A 21,165-nucleotide genomic window follows, 5' to 3' on the forward strand; every position below is an offset into this window, starting at 1 on the left:
CCATTTAACATTGTTAAGCCTTCATTTTCTCATCTGTGAAATGGGCCTAATTAAATCTACCTCCACAGGCTTACTGTAATCCAAGCTCTAACATGTCAAAAGGGGTGCCCAATAAATGCCAGTGGTCTCTCCTGCCTTTTTTCCAATGTATAAGGAAGTAGTACAGGTGGGGTTGGCTCAGCTTTGCCCTTTGAACCTGCTCCTGTTCCCTATACCAGAAGCCAACATGAGGGGAAGCTGCAGGAGGAGATGAAGGGTGAGCAACAACATTCACCCCTTGTTCTTCTCTGAGTGGGGAGCTACCACATTGGGAAATTTAACAGTCACTGAAAATCCCCAAATCCTCCTCCTGGCTTAGGAATGCAGTGGATGATGCTGCCACCATTTCAACTGCACTGATCCCAAACTGATGATATTCAAATGGGCTTGCATTCCCAGACCCTGAGATCAGACAGGGGCTAGGCAGCCCTAGAGGCCATGCGGGAGTAGTGGAAGGAGGCCAGCCTGGACTCAAGCCCTAGAGGAGCCAAGGCAAGAAGCTCCTCTACCAGCCTAGGCTAGTGTCATCCTGTGAACACCCACTTAGGGAGCTCACTCACCTTATAGCCCAGGCGTGCCGCCCGCTGCAAGAGGGTCTCACCGGCATTTTTGTTCACTATGAGTCGCCGTGCTTCTGGGGGGATTTGCCGGGCTGTAGGTGACTCCGAGGCCTCCTCTGGGCCGGCACTTCGGGACTTAGAAGGTGTACATGGTTCTGTGAACTTTGCAGGGGTGGGGGATTTGGAAGACCGTGTCTTCTGCTGGCTCCAACGGCCTTTGCCCTGGAAAGCAGATGCAGGGCTAGGTCAGGCCAGGTAACATGTCCCATCCATCATCACAACACTTGGCTGCCAGGGCCATTTCACCTCCTCTGTGCCCATGTGGTGATTTGCTGACAGTACCCCAAGTGGCTCAGAACACTGTCAGCTTTAAGGCTAGAGGCTGGGCTGGTCACTAGCCATGTATAATATTTCCAGGATCCACCTGGGGTGGGGGGGATCCAAAAAGCATCAGATCCTCAGCCCATAAACCACAGAATGATGAAGGGTTTGGAAACCAGAGGTGGAGGGGACATCCCAGCTCCCCCATGCACTGGGTATGCCTTCTCTACCTGCCTCAATCCCTGTTTACTGAGGTTTGGATAAGCCATACCTGCAAGCAATAATGGCAAAGAGAAGCAGAAATAGCTGTCTTTGACTAAAGTCACATGTCCTAATGCCTTCACTCTTGCTTCAAAACCTCCCCTGCCAATCAACCTCACAGGCCCTTCCTATCTTTTGCCACACCTGTCCCCAGATCATACTCAGGCACATCTTGGATGGTGAAAGGAGCTGAGGATTGGGAACCAGATAGGCTGGGTTTGAGGCTTGTCTCTGCTATCCATCAGCCATGAGAGCCAGGGCCCAGCCCAATAACCCCCAAACCTCCCTCTGTCCCTTGCAGGGCCTTTGAGATAATGCAACGCTGCAAAGGCTGCAGAACAATGAACAGGCAGGTGCTCACAGAATGGCAGGAGAGTCCTGCTCTCATGAGTGATCACTGGGTGCCTCCCTTGTCCTCCATGTCGAGCTGGAATGTCTACAGTGGATTCCCATGCCAGTCCTACTGCATATTGGGTCCATGGGGGCAGGAAACTTGTCTCTAATTCAAGGGGCTTCGATTAGCAGGACTGTGAATGAAAAGCTGCACTCCAGGAACCAAATGGAAGAGCCTCATGTGCACCTGACCTAATAAGTTAGATGACACAATTCTAAACTTGGGGCTGGTACCATAATTGGGTGAGAGTTTGGGGGTCTTGGGAGGGGTGAGTATACTTTACATGTGGAAGGGACGTGAATCACTGGAAGCCAGAGAATAATCTCCAAGATGGCTCCTGAGGATCCCATATCCCTTTATTTGTGCTCTTGGGTAGCCCCTTCCAACATGGGACAGTGCTGACCTATATAACATACCTAAGCGGAGACTGCAGAAGTGACAGTATGTGACTTCCAAAGCCAGGTCCTAAAAGACATTGTGGCTTCTGCTTTGTTGTCTTTTGCATCACTTGCTGTGGGGAAGGGCAGCCGCCCCATGTCATGAGGACACTTACGTAGCTCTCTGAGGAGTTCCGTGGGGTGAGGAAAGGAGGCTGCCCAGAGCCAGCAAACTCACCAGCCATGTGAGCGAGCTATCCTGGACACAGATCTTCTGGTCCCAGTCAAGTCTTTGAAGGAATGCAGCCCTGGCTGACACCTGGACTGCAACCTCATGAGAGACCCCAAGCTGGACTAATACACTACTCTTGAATTCCTGAGCCCCAGAAACTGGGAGACAATATATGCTTATTACAGTCAGCTACTATGTTCTAGAGTGATTTGCTGTCCAACTGAGCCTTCCATCTATATATGCATACATACACACACATCCCACAGGGCATCAAGATCTCACTTAAAGCCCATGGCTTCTACACTATTCTACCACCCTCTTCCTCTGCATATCCACAGCACCCACTCTGACTCATATTAGTCTGATGCATAAGGCCTCACTTTCTTCTTTCCTTCCAGTGTTCCATGGCTAAGGGTAAGTCTCGACTCCCCTGCTAGGTTTTTGTTTTAATTTTTTTGTTGTTTTGCTTTTTGTTTTAAATTTTTTTTGAGACAAAGAATCACTGCATTGCCCAGGTTGCCCTCCAGTTCCTGAGCTCAGGGAACGCTTAGTCTTAGCCTCTGCACCTGGCTCCTGTGCTAGGTCTTAAGCTCTTTGGATTCAAATTGTTCATATTGTTACTTTCTCTTCCAGGCTCAGGGCTGGGCACACTATCACAACAAATACGTGGTGACTTTATTCAAGCCAGTCATGTGCAGAGTCATTGGCGGCCTGAAAAGTTACCTAGAAAGTTATCAAGTCGGGAAAAAAAAAACCCAGCAGAAAAAAGATGAGGGCCCAGAGTATTTGTTTCCTCCAAAAACTCGCAAGGTCACAAGGTGCCAACATTAGTCCCTATCCCTAGGGCAGAGATACAGTCCCTAGCAGGAAGACACTGTCTGTGAAGGGATAATGCTGCTGTATAGCCAGGAGGATGGGGCATACAATGGCAGGACTGGAGGATGCTAGGTAAAATACTCAAGTTTTCTCTAAGCCAAGTCAGGAGTCAAAGGGTGACTTTCTTTATAGGGGCCAGCGCTGCCAGGGCACAGCAAGGGAGGCTGCCTCAGAGAGGGAGGAGCAAGAATAAATACGGGGAGCCCTCCCCCTCCCTTCCGCCTGGCTCTGAGCCCCTGCGGGAAGAAGCCCTTGGCCAATGCCCCACTTCAGTGTTGCAGGATGGCCCCCCGCCCTCCCCCCGCCTTGCCTCCCACTACAAAGCCCCGTGCCATGGGGGCAACTGGAGCAGGTGGTGGAGACTGGAAGAGAAAGAAAGGCAGGAGGGAAAAAGGGAGGCCCTGGGGAGGGACAAAACCCTCTCCTGGAGAACACTGCAGCGGACACACTGCCAGGCAGAACAAGACAGAAGCACTGGAGTGTCCTGCTGAATGCCAGGCAGCTGGTTACCTTTGTATGGAACAGGACCATGGGAGTGTCTGGGGCAGAGCAGGGGGAAGGGCAGGGGGCAGTAGGAGCCTGGAAACCCCACCTTTTGGCAGAGCTGCCAGGGTTGCAGTGTTTCCTGCTCAACCACCCCCTCCCCCAGTACCTCCAGGATCCAGACAGAAGCCACCCATTCAGAGCCTGTGAGGCACATGGAACTGCGCCCCAGAGGCAGAGAAGCCTGATTCACACTTCCCTACTCCGGCACTTAGGGCCACTCAGTGATCTCACACAGGTCCCTCACCTCCCTGAGCCTCAGTTTCCTCACAGTAAATAAAGGTTAATAAAGGTGCCTACCTAAAAGAGCCACTGCAGGAATTAAAAGCAAAAATATGAACAAAGCCCTTAGCACAGACCAGGGTTCCCTGTCTTTCTCCCATTCTGGGGACAGAGGGAATGGATGCCACATATACCATGCCACACCGTGCCTCCGTCCCCTCATTCCTGCCACTGTCTGAAGTATGAGGATGTGCACCAGCCCTCAGAGGACAGCACTTACCCTAATACAATGTAGAACCTAACATGGATACCACGAACATCAGACACAAATGAGATGTAGATTTTCAAGCAGGGCGCTACAATGCTGACCTGGCTGATTGGTAAGTGGCCACTCTCTGACTCCTAGGCTCCGGGATGCAAAGGAACAGGAAATGAGGGTGGGCTGGGGTGCTACAACCTGGGCCCAAGTGGAATTTCTTCAGCCAGCCCTTCCCTCAAGCAACCTTTGTCTAGACATCAAAATCCCGACTTCTACAAGTTGTTTTGTACCTTGACTGACTCAGAAAGCTCCATGCTTGGTTTCCAGTGAGTTAAGCCCAGACAAAAGCTTCTTGATCAGATGTTAACAAACTTATTCAGGCTAATATCCTGTCATATTCTTTAATTCTTCCTTAACTCAGAGGAGACTCAAGGATCATAGAGGAAAAGCCATCACGGGGCAAACCTTACAGCCAGCTGTACCTTTAGTTTCCATTCTTCAAATGCTATTCCCAACCCTTCTCGAACTAGTTTGGAAGACTTTAATGCTCGTGGGTTAATCTGATCCATACACTCCCTCCCTGCCACTCTCCCTGTCTTCTCTTGCCCACTCTGTCCCATGTCCGGCTCCCCTTGGTGGCCATGTACCTTTGCCTCTTCTGAGACGTTTGACATGTGCTTGGTCTTGCACTTTCGTTTTCCTGATGGCTTTTCAGGATTTTCAAGGCAGGCTGGCTCTTCCAGGTTGTTTGGAAGGAAACCATTTGGTGACTCCGAAATCCCCTGGGCTTTGCTGGGCAAGAGAAGGTTCCTGTTCCTGAGGCGGTGCTCCGAACTTTGGGAGGAAGTCTTCTGCTTACGGGCCTTTAGATCTGAGCAAGAGACAAGAAAGAATGGGTGTCACAGAAGTGGAACACTAAAAAAGCAACACCATCCCCTAAGATGAATCAGAGAAATTTGGGGATTTGAATTGCAGTGCGAAGCTGTGTAACTATCGGCTAGCAGCATGCAGCGCAGCAGTGTTGACTCTTCCACTCAATGCTTCCTGAATGGACACAAGTCCCTCCTCTGCAAGCAGGAGATAGCTCCCAGCCCTGCCAGCAGGGGGCAGCCCATCTACCTGTCCCTAAGATGGGGGCAATTCTTAAAAGATTTTCCCCTAGCTGAGAGCAAATCAGAACTTTTTTAACCGTTTCTTCATCCCCTTTGTCTCCAATATGAAAACAAATTTAGTAGCCATGCTAAAGTATCAAGTACACTGGGGCAGAGAGTACCTGATATTGAAGGCTGCTTTTATGGCTCCAGTTCTACCCACCTGACTGTCCCTGTCACTGTCTGAGGACACCACGATCAAAGTAACAGAACCTCCCCAAGATGAGAAGGTGCCATGGGCCAAATGTGCTGGTGGGCGATGGCAGAAACCTGCCACCTCCCCTGGTTGAAATTCAAGTCAGTGTTCTCACTGGAACACACAGGCAGCATCTCTGATTCTAGCTACAGGTCACTGAAAAAAATTTTAAAAGATCTACTGGGAACTCCGCTAGCAAGTGCCTCATCCCACAGAGTCTGGCCTAAACCCCATGTGTAAGGGTGACAGACTGCTTGCCCTGATCTCTTAACATTGGTACTATATGGCTTGGCCACTGTGTGATTAGACAAAAACAAGCCATAATCTCTCTGAGCCTCAGTTTCAGTATCTATAAATAGGGAGAATATACACTCCATGAGTGGTAGGAGAATTAAATGAGTTTAACATGTGCAAAACCTTTTATCAAGTTACAAAGAGTAAGGCATCATTATTGTGTTACTCAAGTGCAAACTCTTGAGGGAAGGCCATGGCTGTGTACTGTCTGCCCACGGGACTGGACACCAGGCCTAGCACATGGTAAAAGATCAGTATGTCTGTGAAATGAATTAACTGCAGCCTCAGTTTCTCCATTTGAAATGAAGTCACTGAGATCCGAGAGTTCTCACCTCATCTCCCCTGACCATGACATGGACTCTGTGTGTGACATTACCAAGGGCAGATCTAGATATAAAAGTCACCCATCTAGTATGAGCAACTGGCTGTAGCTTATGCACAGCCATTGAGAAGCTGGCTATCATACCATCCATTTTCCCAAGCTAGCCCCAGCCCACTAGTAGGTCCCCACAACCTGCTCAGAATTGCTGTGCTAGATGGTCTCTAACTGCAGGTCCAGCCAGAACATTCTAAAGCTGGCCTTCTGATGCAACAAGTCTGGGCTGTGGTAAAAGAGGAAGGAACAGAACTATGCCTTGCAAGGACCTCAGGAAGCATGGAGAAGCCACATTATAGCATCCACTGCCACAGGAAAAACTGCCTTGCACCCTATTTATCCAGGGAAGGACAGGCTCTGGAGTTGCAGAGGAACAAGGGTTTTAGAGTAGGAACAGGGAGTAGAGGTAACAGGTGTGGGAGTAGAAGTGGCTCTTCCTAACCTCTCCTCAAGTCAAGAAGGAACCCAGCTAAGCCCAGGATGAAAGGAAAGGTCATGGAAGAAGTGAAGACAGGAAGAAGGTGACCCGCCTAGTTTGGCTGTTGCCTGCTTCTCTGTTGACCTGAGAGACAGTAGTAGCAGGAGAGATTGGCCCTTGCTGAGGAGAGAGATATTTGTCAGGCAATTCCTGCATGAAGATGTCATCTCTGTGGGAAGGTGATGAGACCACATGCCAAAGCCAGCTGCCTCAATGCAAAACCCTTAGACACATCTACGGAGGGAGAATGGCCTACTTTCCAACAATTGAACCTGCCCCCAAGTCCGACAGGATGTCCTGGTCACTGTTATTCTCCATGCTACTGCTGGCACTCAGGTGATTCTAGCTAGCTCTCTGTCACAAATGTAGTGGAGATCTCTCTCTCTGTCTACATAGGTGGCAACTGGACCAGGCCACGTCAAAGGTCCTTCTGGTTCCAAGGCCCAACAGCTCCCTGAGGAGCTTCCAAGCTATGCAACCAGCCCTTACTAGAGAAAATCTGCTGATACAAAATCTCCTCTTCATCCTAAGTGACTGGGGCCAATGGTTTGACACCTCATTCACAACTAATCCACTATGATTCTGGCAAAAGAAAGGAAAAATTGTCCCCACTCACTCACACAGTTGAAGAAAATTAGCTCAATTACTCTCTTGAGCATAAAGACAGTTATATATATCTTCACTGAAACAGAGCCGGAAATGAGGTTAAGCCTTCTTTGCATTATAGCAAACCAAGAATCTATTACCCACTCGACGTGAGTTTATTCTGTTTTAGCTAACAAAGGGACCACAGATGTTTATCAGCAACTCAGCGTGAACACAATATAGGAGATGATCAATTATCACTCCAAGGGTACAGGTTAGAGAATGAGAGGAAGAGGCAGAAGTGTTATGGAACCCAGAGATGTGCTTTTTGCTCAGTGAGAAATCCACTACAGAAATGGGCCTGAGCAGTATTTAGTGGAGAATATCGACATTAGCCTCTTGTGACGGTCTGTGACCATGTTTTATAGCAGTTGATGCGGCCAAAGAATGCCTGGTTTTGTCTTCGGGCTATCTGCTTTCCCAATTGAGATCCAACAGAAAAGATGCCACCTTGGGTCACCTCAAAGCTTCACTCCACCTCTGGATAACCTTTATGGCTTTATCTGAGACAACAAAGTTGTGGCTGCTTTTACTTGAAGTTCTTCCGTTGGTTTGAGGGAACCACTGTACTTCTTTTTAGTTTAGGGACTGAGGGCATCCCATGAAAGGCAGCCGATACCCTCTTTCTTCTTGAACCCAAGATTCTAGGAGAGAGAATCTATCCTCACCAGACCCAACTCCCTCAAGCCAACCAGAAAACTCCCTGGTACGGCAGTGGTACACGCCAAGGATGTCACTGTGACCAGACCAATGGGTTCAGACGTCTGTAAGAAAGCAGGAGGCTTAGGCCTTTGTATCCTCAGCTCACCTGTAGGCCAGTCCAAATTCCTTCCATCTCAACATAAAGCCAAAAGCTTGGGGCTGGAGTTGTGTGACCTCCTCTGGTAGCTGGAGGTCAGAGCACCAGGATTCTATGGGTCCAGAGGCCTTTGGCTGGTGTAGAGCAGACAGAGCTGTGACCACCATGATGCCCAAGAGAGGGGCTGTGGGGACAGCAGCACCCTGGCCAGCCTTACCTGCTCTCCCTTTCCTCCGCTGCTCTTCTTCTTGCTCTGTCAGGTACTCCCCAGTCTGATATTTTCGGCTCTTCTGCCGTCTCCGTTTCTTCCTCTTCACCAGGCCCTCCTCCTCATCTTCCTCCTCCTCTTCATTGGTATCCCACATTTGCCGGGCGGCCTCTGTCCTCCAGGGCATCTCTCGGGCTCGCCACAGATGTCTGCGGCCCTGGCTCAGCAGAGTCTTGTCTTGGGCATGATGGCTGCGATACTGAGTGTCCCGCTGGGTCTTTCTCACCTTTCGACGCTTAGCTGGGGTGGGGGTCACCTCCTCCTCTTCTTCTGTGGGGAAGACTTCCTGGCTTCCCATGTCACTGTCTGCCACACCAGCAAAGGAGCTACAGATGCTTCCTGTGGATGGGACGTACAGAGGACGGTCAGGTACCTCTTCAAAGAACTAAGTATGGTGTTGGCATGAGTGCCCTGGACTAGGAGTCTGAAGGTCTGGGTTCAAGTTCAGGCTGTGCCAGTTATTAGTTGTATACTTTAGGAACGTTCTTTCACTTCTGTGTCCTCTTCTATAAAACGGGGGTACCGTTCTCTCCTCACTGACTTCACCAGAGCTGTTCTGGGTCTTAAATGAGCTCCTTCGCCCATAAGTGCTTTTCATAGTCTGATATATGGATATATACCAACTTTCAAGAATTGAAAACACACATCCTTGGCCGGGGATTTAGCTCAGTGGCGCCGCGCCTGCCTTGTAAGCACAAGGTACTGAGTTCAATCCCTGGTACCGGAAAAAAACAACAAAACACACACACACACCCTTATTCATCTATGGTGTCATGGCGCTTGGATCCATTTCACAAATTCTTGCTTAGCACTTACAAGGTACCAAAAATGTGTGAGCAGCAAGAGAGAGCCACAGGTCTCTGTGCTTGGGAAATGACGGCTAAGAAGAGGGTGAGGGAGGACAGCCTGGCAGCCCTCCCCAGCTCCTGCTCACTCTGCAGCCTCACCGATCTCGCTGAGAAGCACAGCCACCACGAAAGAAGAGTCCATGAATAGTGAAGCAGAGTCCCTTTCCCATGACAGGCAGGGCTCAGTGACGCCCAAATGCAATACAGCAGGCCCTCTTCCCTTAATCTGACCCCACCTCCTGCTGAGCTGCCAAGAGTTCCAGGGAGGAGGTCTCTCCCTGGCCCCTCCCCCAATGCCACTGCAGTTGTTCCTCACCACTGGGCAGGCACTTCCCCCTCCACTCCTGACCACCTCAGGAAGATGGCACCTTTCCTGTCCTCCTGGGCCACCTTGCCAAGAGGTCATTTTTCCCCCGACTCTTTCCTTCAACTGTGCTAACAACAAAAGTACAATCCAAAATTGGCCTGGTTTCACACTACAGGAGATCTGACACCTTCCTTGGAAGCAGCTGTGAGACACTACCATCTTTCTCCCGAGGCCTGGCTGTTAACTCAACAATCCTCAGATCTTAGCAAGGTCAGTAGCAGAAAGACATGGGTTAGGGCAAACAGAATTGCCCTTGATCAAAGCTTCAAGTTGGTCAGACCATTTAAAGACAGCAACTATCCAGTAAACTTGCTATTGTGTGGACCAGGCAGGGAATGAAGTGTTCTGGTTGATCTAATATTCTACTTAATGCACAATCACCATAGAGATCACACAGGGATCACCGCTTTCCAAAGAATCAAATACAGTACAATGTGTTTAACGTGAAAATGGGGCTGGGTGTGATGTAATCACTCTTTGATGATTCAGAAGACACTTCAGGATTTTGTAAGGTCCCCAGGCCATCAATCATCATGAGGCCCAATTACCATTGTGCTGGCCATGTGCTGAGGTGCCAGTTAAGAGAATGTCAGATTGAGTTCCCATTATGCCCCATGTCCCCATTCCATCCAATTTGCATGGAAATCCAGGTGAAGCAGGGAAACCTTCTCCAGCCACCTGTACCAACATAAAATCAGCAAAGGAGTGGAGGCTGGAAAGGACTAAATGTTCTAGACCCCTGGGATTGACTGATACATTTCAGGATGCCAAAAGTGAGTCTGCCAGCCCTGACAACATAGTGGTTTTCCCAATATTGATGATGCCTGCCACAAAGAGCAGTAAGACCAAGGCCCAGAGGTTAAATGTCTGTGCCTTACATGGGTCCCAGTGATCACGAGATGCCCATTCTTAGAGGAGAACCAGCTTTCTTGAGTGGCATAGTCTTTCCACCATCAGCTCCCAACAAGAGATGTCAGGTTTCTGCTCCAAAAAGCTAAGCAAATAGTCCTAAAACCATGGGCAATGGGCAATGCCCCTGCCCAGGGCTCTTTTGTCTCTGCACAGAGCCTTGGCACAAGGAAGCAAATTCCCAATTCTCCACCTGGGCCAACAGCAATATTATTCAACCAGATGTTGTCCCCTTTTTATAAAGGTACGAGGATGGGCTATGGCCTTGGTCTCACTCACCAGACTGACTGCGTGTCCGGGTGCTCAGAACCACTGGGATGAAGTCACGGAAACTGCTCTTTGCTTTCTTTTCCAAGGAACCTGTATGCATAGTTTCAGGGCAGAAGGCAGAAATATCACAACCAGCGTCTAAAAAAAAAAAAAATGGGAAAGGTCACCTGAGAGGATCAGGTAGAATAATCATGGAGAGTTTATTTATTTGTTTGCTTTTGAGACAGAGTCTCACTATGTAGTCTAAACTGCCCTTAAACTCATGGGAGCCTCAGGGTCCCAAGTGCTAGGATTACAGGCATGTGCCATCATGCCCAACTCTGAGGGTTCATACTGACTCTACAGTCACCCTGGGTTACCCCATCCACTCACCTTATGCTGCTATCATATAGTATCTCCTTTAGGGAATAAGTGCATCCTGTTCGGTTTTGGGGGTGGTTCTTTGGTCTTGTTTCTTGAGGCAGGGTCTCACTATGTAGTTCAGGCTGGCCTTGAATACACTGTAGCCCAGGCTGGCCTCGAACTCATGGTGATCTCAAGTACTGGGATTACAGGCGTGTACCATCACACCCAGCTGTCCTGTTGTTCTTTGTTTTGTTTTTGAGACAGTCTCACTATGTAGTTCAGGCTAGTCTTGAACTCCTTATGTAGCCCAGGATGGCCTCAAATTCTCAGTGATCTTCCCGCCTCAGCCTCCTGAGTGCTGGGATTATAGGTGTGTGCCACCACACCCAGCTGTCCTGGTTTTTTTTTTTTTTTTTTTTTGGTATGGAGATGGAACTCAGGACCTTGTGCTTGCAAGGCAGGCGGTGGCACCACTGAGCTAAATCCCTGGCCCTGTCCTGTTGGTTTTTGAAAACTGGGAGTTGGATCATTTTCACTGACACCAAAAAAGGGAACACAGAATCAATCAGACACCGTGCCAGAAAGTAGAAGACCTGGCTACCTGCATGACTCAGAGGCTGCTGTACCTCCATGAAGTTATAACTCGGCTGGAGCACATCCCAGAGGAGGCAGCCTTGATGAATCCTAGTGAGGTGGGAAGATGGGAGCAGGGAACATTGAATACAGGAAAACTACTACCTGAGAGCAGACTAGAAGAAGCAGGTCATGTCAGAGGGGCAAGCCCATGGACAGGGACCACGCCATCAGGAATGCCTGACCTTCTCTCCCTGATGAGGACACAAGAGGGACCATCTATGGCAGAGCACACATCCCAAATATCCTGTGGGTCCCTAAATGATGAGGGTTTAGGATATCTCCAAAGCCTTCATCCTAGCTAACTAGCGATTTCTTTTTGAAATGGAAGTTTTCCAGTATATTCAAAAGTAGAGAAAATAGTATAATGAACCCTCATTCTGCTGTTGTTGTCTAATTCCTCCTACACCTGTTTCTTCTTTGAGCCTAGACCCACTGCAGGGAATGGGCTGGCTACTCTGCTGTAGGAATGCCATCTGCTGGTGTGTGAGCCCCTCCTCTGGCCTTCAAAATGTGCTGTATGCTAGTGCGCTGGGCAGAACATGCCTCTGCTCCCTCCTCCCTTGTCTTTGATTTCAGAGGTGTCAACTATTAGGGAAGAGAAAGGAGATGAAGGAGGGGCAGGGAAGGGGGAGAGAAGGGGAAGGGGTGTAATGGGAGACGGATATGAACAAAGCATGTTATATACATGTATGAAAATGCCACAATGAGGGCCGGGGATTTAACTCAGTGGTGCCACCGCTTGCCTCGCAAGCACAAGGTCCCAAGTTCGATCCTGGGTACCAAAAAAAAGAAAATGCCACAATAAAACCCACTACTCAGTATAATTAATGCCCTTTAGGAAAACCAGAAGTGTCAATTCTATCTCCCTTCCAGAGTGAAGAAGGTTCACTTTTCCAGTCTCAGTCCTACCCACACCAGCATGCCACAGGGACCTCTCTACAGCCCAGCCTGGAGGGCCAGGGCCTCAGGGACCTACCTTCCTCATGGCCATCGGCTCGTTTTCCTGGAGACTGGGACTCCGGCTTTGTTGGCTTCCGGTGCTTGTGCTTTCCCCTGACTCCATTGTGCTCTTTTCCTGAATCTGAAGTGCCCCTGGGGCTTTTCTTGGTTGGTTCCTGGGGGTCGCCGGGTGGCTTCCGGCACTGTGGAAAGGTATAGAGAGTCAGGTCTGATGTCAGTTTTGGTTCTTGAGAAAGCTCCCAGAGTTGAGCCATATGCCTGTTTCTGACACATGGACACAAAGTGCCCAGGCTGGGGACCAAGAGGGCAGGGGCCCCAGTGGGCTACAGAGGCCCCCCTGGAGTGAGCCAGGGCCCTTGCTGGTCCCCGTAGGAATCAACACCCCATCACGTTGAAAAGGTCTACAGAATCTGAATTCACAAACCACTGAACACATACCCAAAGTCATTTGAAAAGGTGCAGGACAGACATGGTAGCGCATGCCTGTGATCCCAGTACTTGGGAGGCTTAGGCAGGAGGACTGCCATGAGTTCGAGGCCTGACTGGGCTACAGAGGGAGTTCAAGGCCAGCCAGAACTACATAGCAAAACCCGGTCTCAAGAAAAATAAATAGGGCCGGGGATTTAGCTCAGTCCTGCCTCGCAAGTACAAGGTTCCAAGTTCAATTCCTGGTACCAAAAAAAATAAAAATAAAAAAATGTTTAAAAATAAAAATAAAATAAAATAAAAGGTCCAAAGTCAGGCCCCATTCTTTCTATACCCAAACACCAGTGGACAGATGGGCATGAAACAAAAATGCCTCTTCTGGGGCTGGGGATTTAGCTCAGTGGTTCCGCCGCCTGCCTCGTAAGTGCAAGGACCCGTGTTCCATCCCTGGTACCAAAAAAATAAAATAAAAATGCCTCTTCTGCCAGCTGGGTGACTGCATTGTTTAAATAACTTCATTGTGAATGGTACAGACACCAACAACTGAAAATAATTCTCAGTTTGGGCCAGGTCAAGAAAAACTGTCTATTTTGATGTGTAAATTAATACCAGAAAACAGATTTAACTAAGGCAAGCAGAAAACAACACAGGGGTAATTCCCATCTCCCCATATTTATGAAACACAATAAAAAGGTCCAGGAATGGTTAATACCACCACCCCATACTCTGCAACACTTTCAACTTCTCAAAAGTATCTCGTCTCTATTATCTGATTTTATCTTCCCAACAACCCCGAGAAGAGAAGCTAACATTATCCCACAGAACAGAGAGAAAACTGAGGCTCCAAGACAAAAGGCTGAATGACTTTTCCAGAGCAGCACATGGCCCAGTCTGGGTAGTCACTTAGGGGCTGCCATTTACCAGGCCACCCTACTAGTTAGCTCAGTTGCACGTGCAGCGAGGAAGCCCTGGAGCTGGCTGAAACCCCAGACCTCCCGCCACTGCCACCACTGCCCCTCTGTACCAACTCTCACTACTCTCCTTCCCCACTTGCATCCTCCGCTGCTTTTGTTTAGCTCCTTCCCGCCAACTGCCAGGGGCATCCCATCTTACGGCTGTGCTCACACACTTGGCTTACCAGTCACAGATTCTCAAATGCTTTGAGGGCCCTCTGTGCCACTAAACAAGAAAAGAGACAAGGTAGGGATTTCTAGCATCCTAGTATCCAGGGAGTATGGAATAAGCAAAACTTTTGAACAAAGAAAGCAGGTCTTAGAAGAAAAGGAAGAATTAAACCTGCTAGAGTTGTTTTTCTCCTAAAGCAGACCCACCTCACCTTCTAGAAAGTTAGTCACAGGCTAGATCCAGCTGAGGGGATAGCAGATATCTTGTGGCTAGACTGTTGAGGGGTCTCAATTCTCCAGCCACAGGGAGTCCCTATTACCAATCAGATTCCAAGAACTCCCCTATTCCATGAACTCGTCCTGTTTCTTATTCAGGAGAAGGCTGAGCTGAAATTCAAGTTCAGTTTCTCCTTTTGCTCGCTGCCAGTTCCTACGAATCAAGTGGCAGGAGAAGGAAAGAACTAGGGAGGAAAAAGGAAGATAGGAAACAGCTGCTTAAAATCTGACCTTCAGGTATGGTCAGAGAAAAACTATTTTAAATCAGGGGGGAACAAAGCTAAATGCACATAAATCTGAACATGTCTTATTTATTTCTGAATATCATTTTTAGCTGGCTGTTTCAATTATAGATCATTAACTTTAACTTCCTAAGACAGACAAAAACAAGTAAAACAGAACATCTGAAAAGGATTTCTGTCTTATCACCTACAAGGGCAGCGGTCAAAGTAAAAATATGTAGTGCACTCCAATTCACATGAAAAGTTTTGAGGATGGGGAGATTGTGTAAGATGAATGTTCTGGTTAACAGAGTTTTGCCTTGGGATTTAGCTCAGTGGTTCTGCCGCCTGCTCCGCAAGTGCAAGGTCCCGAGTTCAATCCCCAGTACAAAGAAACCAAACCAAACCAAACCAGAGTTTTAGGGCCAGGGATTTAGCTCAGTGGTTCCACTGCCTGCCTTGCAAGTGCAAGGTCCCGAGTGCCAAAAAAAAAAACCAAAAAAACCCAGAGTTTTGATGTATTTTCCAATGAATTTTCAAAAAGAACAAGAACACAATAAAATACACTCAGCATCAAATGAGGCACAATTTTCTGCTAGGTGTGGGAGCTTATGCCTGTAATTCTAGCTACTCAGGAGGCTGAAGCAGAAGGATCACAAATCTGAAGCCAGCCCAGGAAAGTTAGGGAGACCCTGTATCAAAATTTTAAAAGGGAAGGGGATGTATCTCAGAGTGAAGGCCCTAGGTTCAATCCCCAGTAACACAGATAGGTAGGTAGGTAGATGAATGAACAGGGATGTAGCTCAGTGTAAGGTCCTAGGTTCAATCCTCAATATTGCCAAGGTAAAGAAAAGAAAAGAAGAGAAAAGAAAAAGAGAAAAAGGACTGGGGATGTAGCTATGTAGTAGAGTGCTTGTCTAATACGTGTAAGGTCCTGGGTACAATTCCCAGTACCGGAAAAAAAAAAAAAGGTGGGTGGGGGGAGAAAAAGAAAACAACACAACCCTCTTTGCTGCTGATCCGGAAGGCCCCTTAGGGTTCTAAGAGACCTTGGGCAGGTGATACAGGTGACAGGAGAAAAAACGTTTTTCTCTGGCCAGACCTGAAGGAGCTGTTTTGAATTAACCCTGATCTTAGTTTGCTTTTCAAGAGTTTCTTCATCAGGAAGACAAAACATAACAAAAGAAAGAGCTAAGTTATTTGTGCTCCTGAAAAGTGGACATTTACTAGATCATCACAGGCAGTGGCAAAGGACTGCTTGCTGGACCCCTCATCCTGTAACTTTATTCTCTGCCCCCTGGATTGGTCTGTGAACTGTTCATCTCATAGAGAGGAAGGGATGGTGCCTGCCTGTCATTGAGTCATCAGAAAAACATAGGCTCTAGAAGGACAGGAGCCACATCTGTTGTAATATGAGTAATAAAAACAGCAGCCACTAACCTTAACTGAGCACTTAGTATTCGCCAGGTACTGTTTTAGGCACTTGGATATTACCTCATTTAAACTTAACAAAAGCTTTATTGAGACATGCCATTGAATTCACTTATTTATTTAAAGGTACGAGTGAATTCATGGAGTCACAGAGGTATACAACCATCACCAACTCCCCAGTTCTGGAACTAGAGTTTGAGTTCCAGCCGTGCCATTTAACAGCTGTATCACTTGGGTTATGTAGCCTTTTGGAGCCTGTCTCTTTCATTTGCTCACCTGTAAATTGGGTGTAACATTCACCTCATGGGATTATTCTATGAATTAAATCAGGCAACGTGTAGAAAACACTTCATGTAAGTAGGAGTTCAATGGTATAAGTTAGTATCACCAAGCAGACTGCAATTAACCTGACCAAAAGCCATAGCTCTACTATGTCATGTCTTAGGTCACTGAGGAAAACCTACCAAAACTTGATCCCAGGAGTTCTTAACCTGGAGTCTGTGGGTGAGCTTTCTGGAGGGAGGGAGGTCTGCAAAGCCCCTGCAATTATTGGCAACATTCTGAAGCCATGTTTCTGGGGACAAGTCCATCGGTCTCATCAACTTCTCAAAGACTTCTACAGTTCGTAAGTGACTAAGAATTTGTGCCACAAACAACTTAGTGGCCCTCATGCAGGAAATGTTCCTTAGCACATAGTAACATCCAATATGAAGTCCTGTCAACAGAACTTCAAATTGCTCTGCATATTCAATGAACCCTACCCTCAATATTTCCAGAATTTCCTTAGATCACCAATGGCCTTGGGAGGACCCATGGATTCAAGCTGAATGCTCCAGGCCCACCTTTTTGCTGAGGGCTCTGCTGCCATCCATAGCCTAGCATGGATCAAGACCCAGACACCTATCTGCCTTCTCCACCACACTGTCAATGTCTTCAAACACAAAGTTGCCACTCAAGCATGGAAAGGAAAGGAAATTGGTGGATTAGCCGGAAAGCCAACTGGCTCTGACCCCACAAGACTCCATGCGAATCATAAGCAGGGTTCCGCACTGTTACAAGGAATGAACCTGTCAAAGGCCCCTTTCCTCCCCAAGCTCCAGGTTCTCAAGGTCAGTAGTCAGTCATCTCCTTAAAAGTCAAGGAAGAGCGGCTATTCAGGGAAGAGGCTGTTCACTGATTTCCCTCACCTAACCTTCTGCTTTCCAATCTCATCTGGAACAATGGCTTCCCTAGCTCCAGGATGGAATTATTTTCTACAGCCTACAAAATACTAGCCAGCCTTAGCTGGGCATGGTGGTGCATGCCTGTAATCCCGGCACCTGGGCGGCTGAGACAGGAGGATCGCTTTGAGTTGGAGGCTAGCCTGGGCTACACAGTGAGCTCAAGGCCAGCCTGAATTACACAGTGAGACCCTGTCTCAAGCAAACAAACAAACAAAAAAGAAATATAAGCCAGCCCCACCCCAGACAAAAACATCATATATAGAGAATGTGATTTAGAAAGCAGTCAGCAGGTGCAGGTCACATTCACTTTACAAAAGCCTTCCTCCAATCTGGGCAGTTCACTCAGCCACTCAAGGATACTGTGCTCAGGGTAGGGCACCAACACAGTAGAGACCTGCAGAGTGAAGCAGACCAGCAGGGTCTCCGCCCCACCCTTCACCTGAGCTCAGGCACTGAGACTCACCTTGGAGCCCAGGGAACTCTGGACTGTGGGCTTGGCTTGTGGCAGCTGCTGCTGTTCCTCTCCTTCCTTCTCTTTGCCACACTTCATCTTCTTGGGTGGCGGAGATTCTGGCACTTCATCTGGCTGCCACTTGCTCTTGCAAGCAAAGACCCCGACACTTTCCCGTTTTACTTGAGCCTGCATGGTCTTAGCCCGTGCTTCGGCTTGGCCCCTCTGGGGAGCTGCTGGGAGTCCATCAGCCCGGAAGCAGGTGGCTAAATTGAAGACCACATCACCATCCACCTTCTCCATTTTCACCCGCCCCAGGTCCACCTGGCTTCCAAGCTGCGAAAGCTCTGTGCTGGAGCCCCTCTTGCTGCTCGGAACCACATCCAAGATGAGCTCCTGGGGGTGGCTGTCATGAGGTAGCAAAGGCAGCTCAGGCACCTTGCGCAGGTTCTGGGGGGTGGCCAGGACCAGCTCGTGGGACATGTAGGTAGCCAGCACTTGGTTCTTAGGCTTTGTGTCTCCTGCCAGTTTCAGGCTGCAAGCAGCCTGGGAGCCTTCCATCTTAGGAGTGCTATCAGAGCACAGGTGGCTCTCTGATTCCTCAGACCCCTGATTCACTCGGATGTCCCCACTGCTAGGCTGAACAGATAGCGCCAGAGTCCCTGTCTGAGGACTGAGAGTCAGGAGGACAGGGTTAACTTGTTCTTCATAAGGCTTGGCAGCAATCCGGCAAGTTTTGTTCTTTGTGACAGTGTCCTGCTCAGAAGTAAAGGGGCCCCCGGACCGTGGCTGCCCCTCAGTTAGTCCATGTACAGCTTCACTGGAACCAACAGATGGCACACCAGAAAACTCAGAAACAACGCTGGTGGGCCTGATGGGCACCCCCTGACTGGGGGTCAGCTGCCCGGCACTGGAAATGCCAATGGAAAGCAGAGACGTTTGGTGGTATGGTGACCAGCCAACAGGCAGGACCTGGGTGCTGGTGGGTTTCCCATTGACTGAACACCGTGGATAAATATTTGCTGGCCCTGTAGGTTTCCACAGAGAGAGCTCCTTGCTTTGGCACCCCGGCAGCCCGGGGGCAATACGGGCTGGGGTATAACGTGTTTTCACTGTGCTTGGCTGTCCCTCAGCACCGGACTGGCTGCCCTTCTTGCCACACGTGGCACCAGTGCTCTTAGGCTCTCCTTGATCAATGATGGAGATGGGCTCCTGCTTGGGGAGATGGCGGGGATCTCGGTTGAGGCCCAGGTTAGGATCCTTGTTCAGCAGCAGAGACGCAGGCACTGGGTTAGCCACTCCCACATAGGTGCCAGGAATGGTGCTGATGAGCGCAGTGGAGTTTTTCACCCAGGTGCTCGGGTCCCCATTCCTCACGATCTCGGGGAAGATGACGAAGGGTGAGGAAGTAGAACCCAGGCAGGAGGTGACGTTGCTGCCAGCAGCCTGGGTTGTGCGCTGAGACCTGGACAGGACTGTGGAGAGGAGGGCCTTGCTGCTGGTGTGCACAGGGGTCAACACGGGCATGGGAGGCGTTTTGCGCTGGTTCGGCAAAGGAAGCTTCTGGCGGTTGGACTTGGAAGAGAGGTCAAGGGGCATCTCGCTGCACTCGGGTGGAGAGGCCATCTCTCGCTCCAGCTGTGGAGGTGACTTGAGGGGAGAGAAGGTAACAGAAGCCCCTTCTGTTTGCTGCTCACCACCACCTGGCATCTTAGTGGGATGTGGTGGGGCAGAGCTCCCGCTGGGGGCTGGCAGCAAAGGCTGTGGAGTTGGAAGCACCTTGGCAGAAGCAGTGGTGAGGGAGGTATCTGCCAAAGGCCCGGGGACCCCTTCGGGGGCCGGCTGGGTGGTGGTGCTGCTGGACGGGGAAGTGCAGGGGAGCCTGTTCACCTCCAGAGACACCAGCTTGGAATCAGAAGTCAGAGGCCGGGCCACAGAAAATGCATATGGGTAAGACCGGAGCTCCGGGGATGCCAGCACGCCCGGGAGACACCTGTCCTGCAGGTAGGATGGCAGGACAGGAAGCGTAAGAGTGGAGGAGACCCCCAAGGTGGTTGGCAGTGTGGCCACACTGAGGGGCTGCCCACAGCTCGGAGGTGGAATATATACCAGTGGCTGGCTCGGGGTCAGCACTGTCCCTGGTTGAAAGGACAGGGGGACTTTTTGCATAGCTGGTGCCTGAGCTGCAGGAAAACACACTCGACTCAAACTGAAGGAGGCTGGTATGGGTGCCGAGGTGGGAACGGCAGTTGGTGTGGCAGCCGGCATGGGCGTAGGGGCCGGAGTAAAGATGGGGGCAGGGGTGGGGGCAGGCACTGGCGTAGGAGCAAAGGCAGGAATAAGGGTGGGGGTAGATGGTGGGCCAGAGGAGGGGGTTGGGGTGGGCATCGGCACAGACGGAGGGGCAGGAGCTGCTGGAGGTGTCGATGCCGGCATGGGAGCCAGGACCGGAGCGGGGACGGGAGCAAGGAGCAAGGTGGGCGCTGAAGGAGGCACGGGAGCCTGGATGAGAGCCAAGGGAGGTGCTGAAGCGGGGACAGAGAGAGGGGTAGGAGCGGGAGCCGGCAGGGGTACTGGGCCCGATGGGGGAGCGGATGCTGGCACAGGCACCAAGACCGAGGCTGACACGGAAAGGGGGTTCGAATCCGAGATGAGGGTGGGCACTGAGGGAGGTGCCGGAGCCAGAGCTGGAACTGGTGCTAGGGGAGAGGAAGGAGCTGAGACTGAAGTGGCAACTTGGACTGGAACCAGCCCAGAATGGGGCACCGGGGCTGGGACAGAAAGGGGAACCTGGAACGGATCAGGAACAGATGGGGGAACAGAGGCCGAACCGGGAGCAGGGGGACAGACAGGGGCTGGCAACGGACTGAAGTTAGTGGTAACCAGAGGCAAGGTCCCCTCCACGGGGACTCCCGTTCCCAGAGTAGCCAAAATGAAAGTGTTCTTGTCCCCAACACCGTGTCGAGAGTCCAAAGCCTTTACCCCAGGTGGTGAGCAGTCAACCTGTTTGCTCATCTGGGTGCTGAGGGGAGTCCAGGAGCACTCGGCCCTGCTGTTGCTGGCCTCGGGGCAGTCAGGAGTGGGCAGCTTGAGGCCGTCTCCTGGGCTGCTCAGTGGCACCAGGAGGCCCTCAGCTTCTGCTGCGTTCCCAGCATAGTCCATTTTTGGCTGGGGATCATCAGGCTGGTCTTCTGACTTGTGCCCAAGTTTCTCTGTCGAACTGCCATCTGGGTCTGCCCCCCGGGCATTGCTGCCACTTCCAACTGCTGTGAGCTCCACCTGCAATGACAGAACAGTATGACAATCTCGCCGAGTTCCCTGGGGCTGGCGCAAGTGTCCTGAGGCCCCGGAGAGGCAACTGCTAGTCCTTTCTGCAACTCAACCAAC

The 21,165-nt window shown here is 50.1% G+C and overlaps 1 protein-coding gene across 13 annotated transcripts in view; it reads right to left on the reverse strand.

Annotated features, from left to right (window-relative positions):
• Positions 1-21,165, reverse strand: part of Bcorl1 (BCL6 corepressor like 1) — a 68,695-nt gene that overhangs the window by 16,577 nt on the left and 30,953 nt on the right. For 10 of the 13 annotated variants that reach the window (XM_021240543.2, XM_087199796.1, XM_087199795.1 and 7 more), the window contains 6 exons: positions 17,791-21,057; positions 12,643-12,808; positions 10,695-10,823; positions 8,241-8,630; positions 4,732-4,955; positions 600-821 (listed from right to left, as the gene is read on the reverse strand). In XM_021240543.2, the coding sequence (XP_021096202.1) occupies positions 600-821; positions 4,732-4,955; positions 8,241-8,630; positions 10,695-10,823; positions 12,643-12,808; positions 17,791-21,057 (4,398 nt within the window). The remainder of the gene's footprint in view (positions 1-599; positions 822-4,731; positions 4,956-8,240; positions 8,631-10,694; positions 10,824-12,642; positions 12,809-17,790; positions 21,058-21,165) is intronic. The other 3 variants (XM_021240545.2, XM_021240551.2, XM_021240550.2) reach the window with 3 other exon arrangements.

This window comes from Heterocephalus glaber, unplaced genomic scaffold, assembly GCF_053883595.1.
Source record: "Heterocephalus glaber isolate CG9 unplaced genomic scaffold, H.glaber_assembly_v1.0 deba00001729, whole genome shotgun sequence".
In the NCBI taxonomy this organism is placed as follows: Eukaryota; Metazoa; Chordata; class Mammalia; order Rodentia; family Bathyergidae; genus Heterocephalus; species Heterocephalus glaber.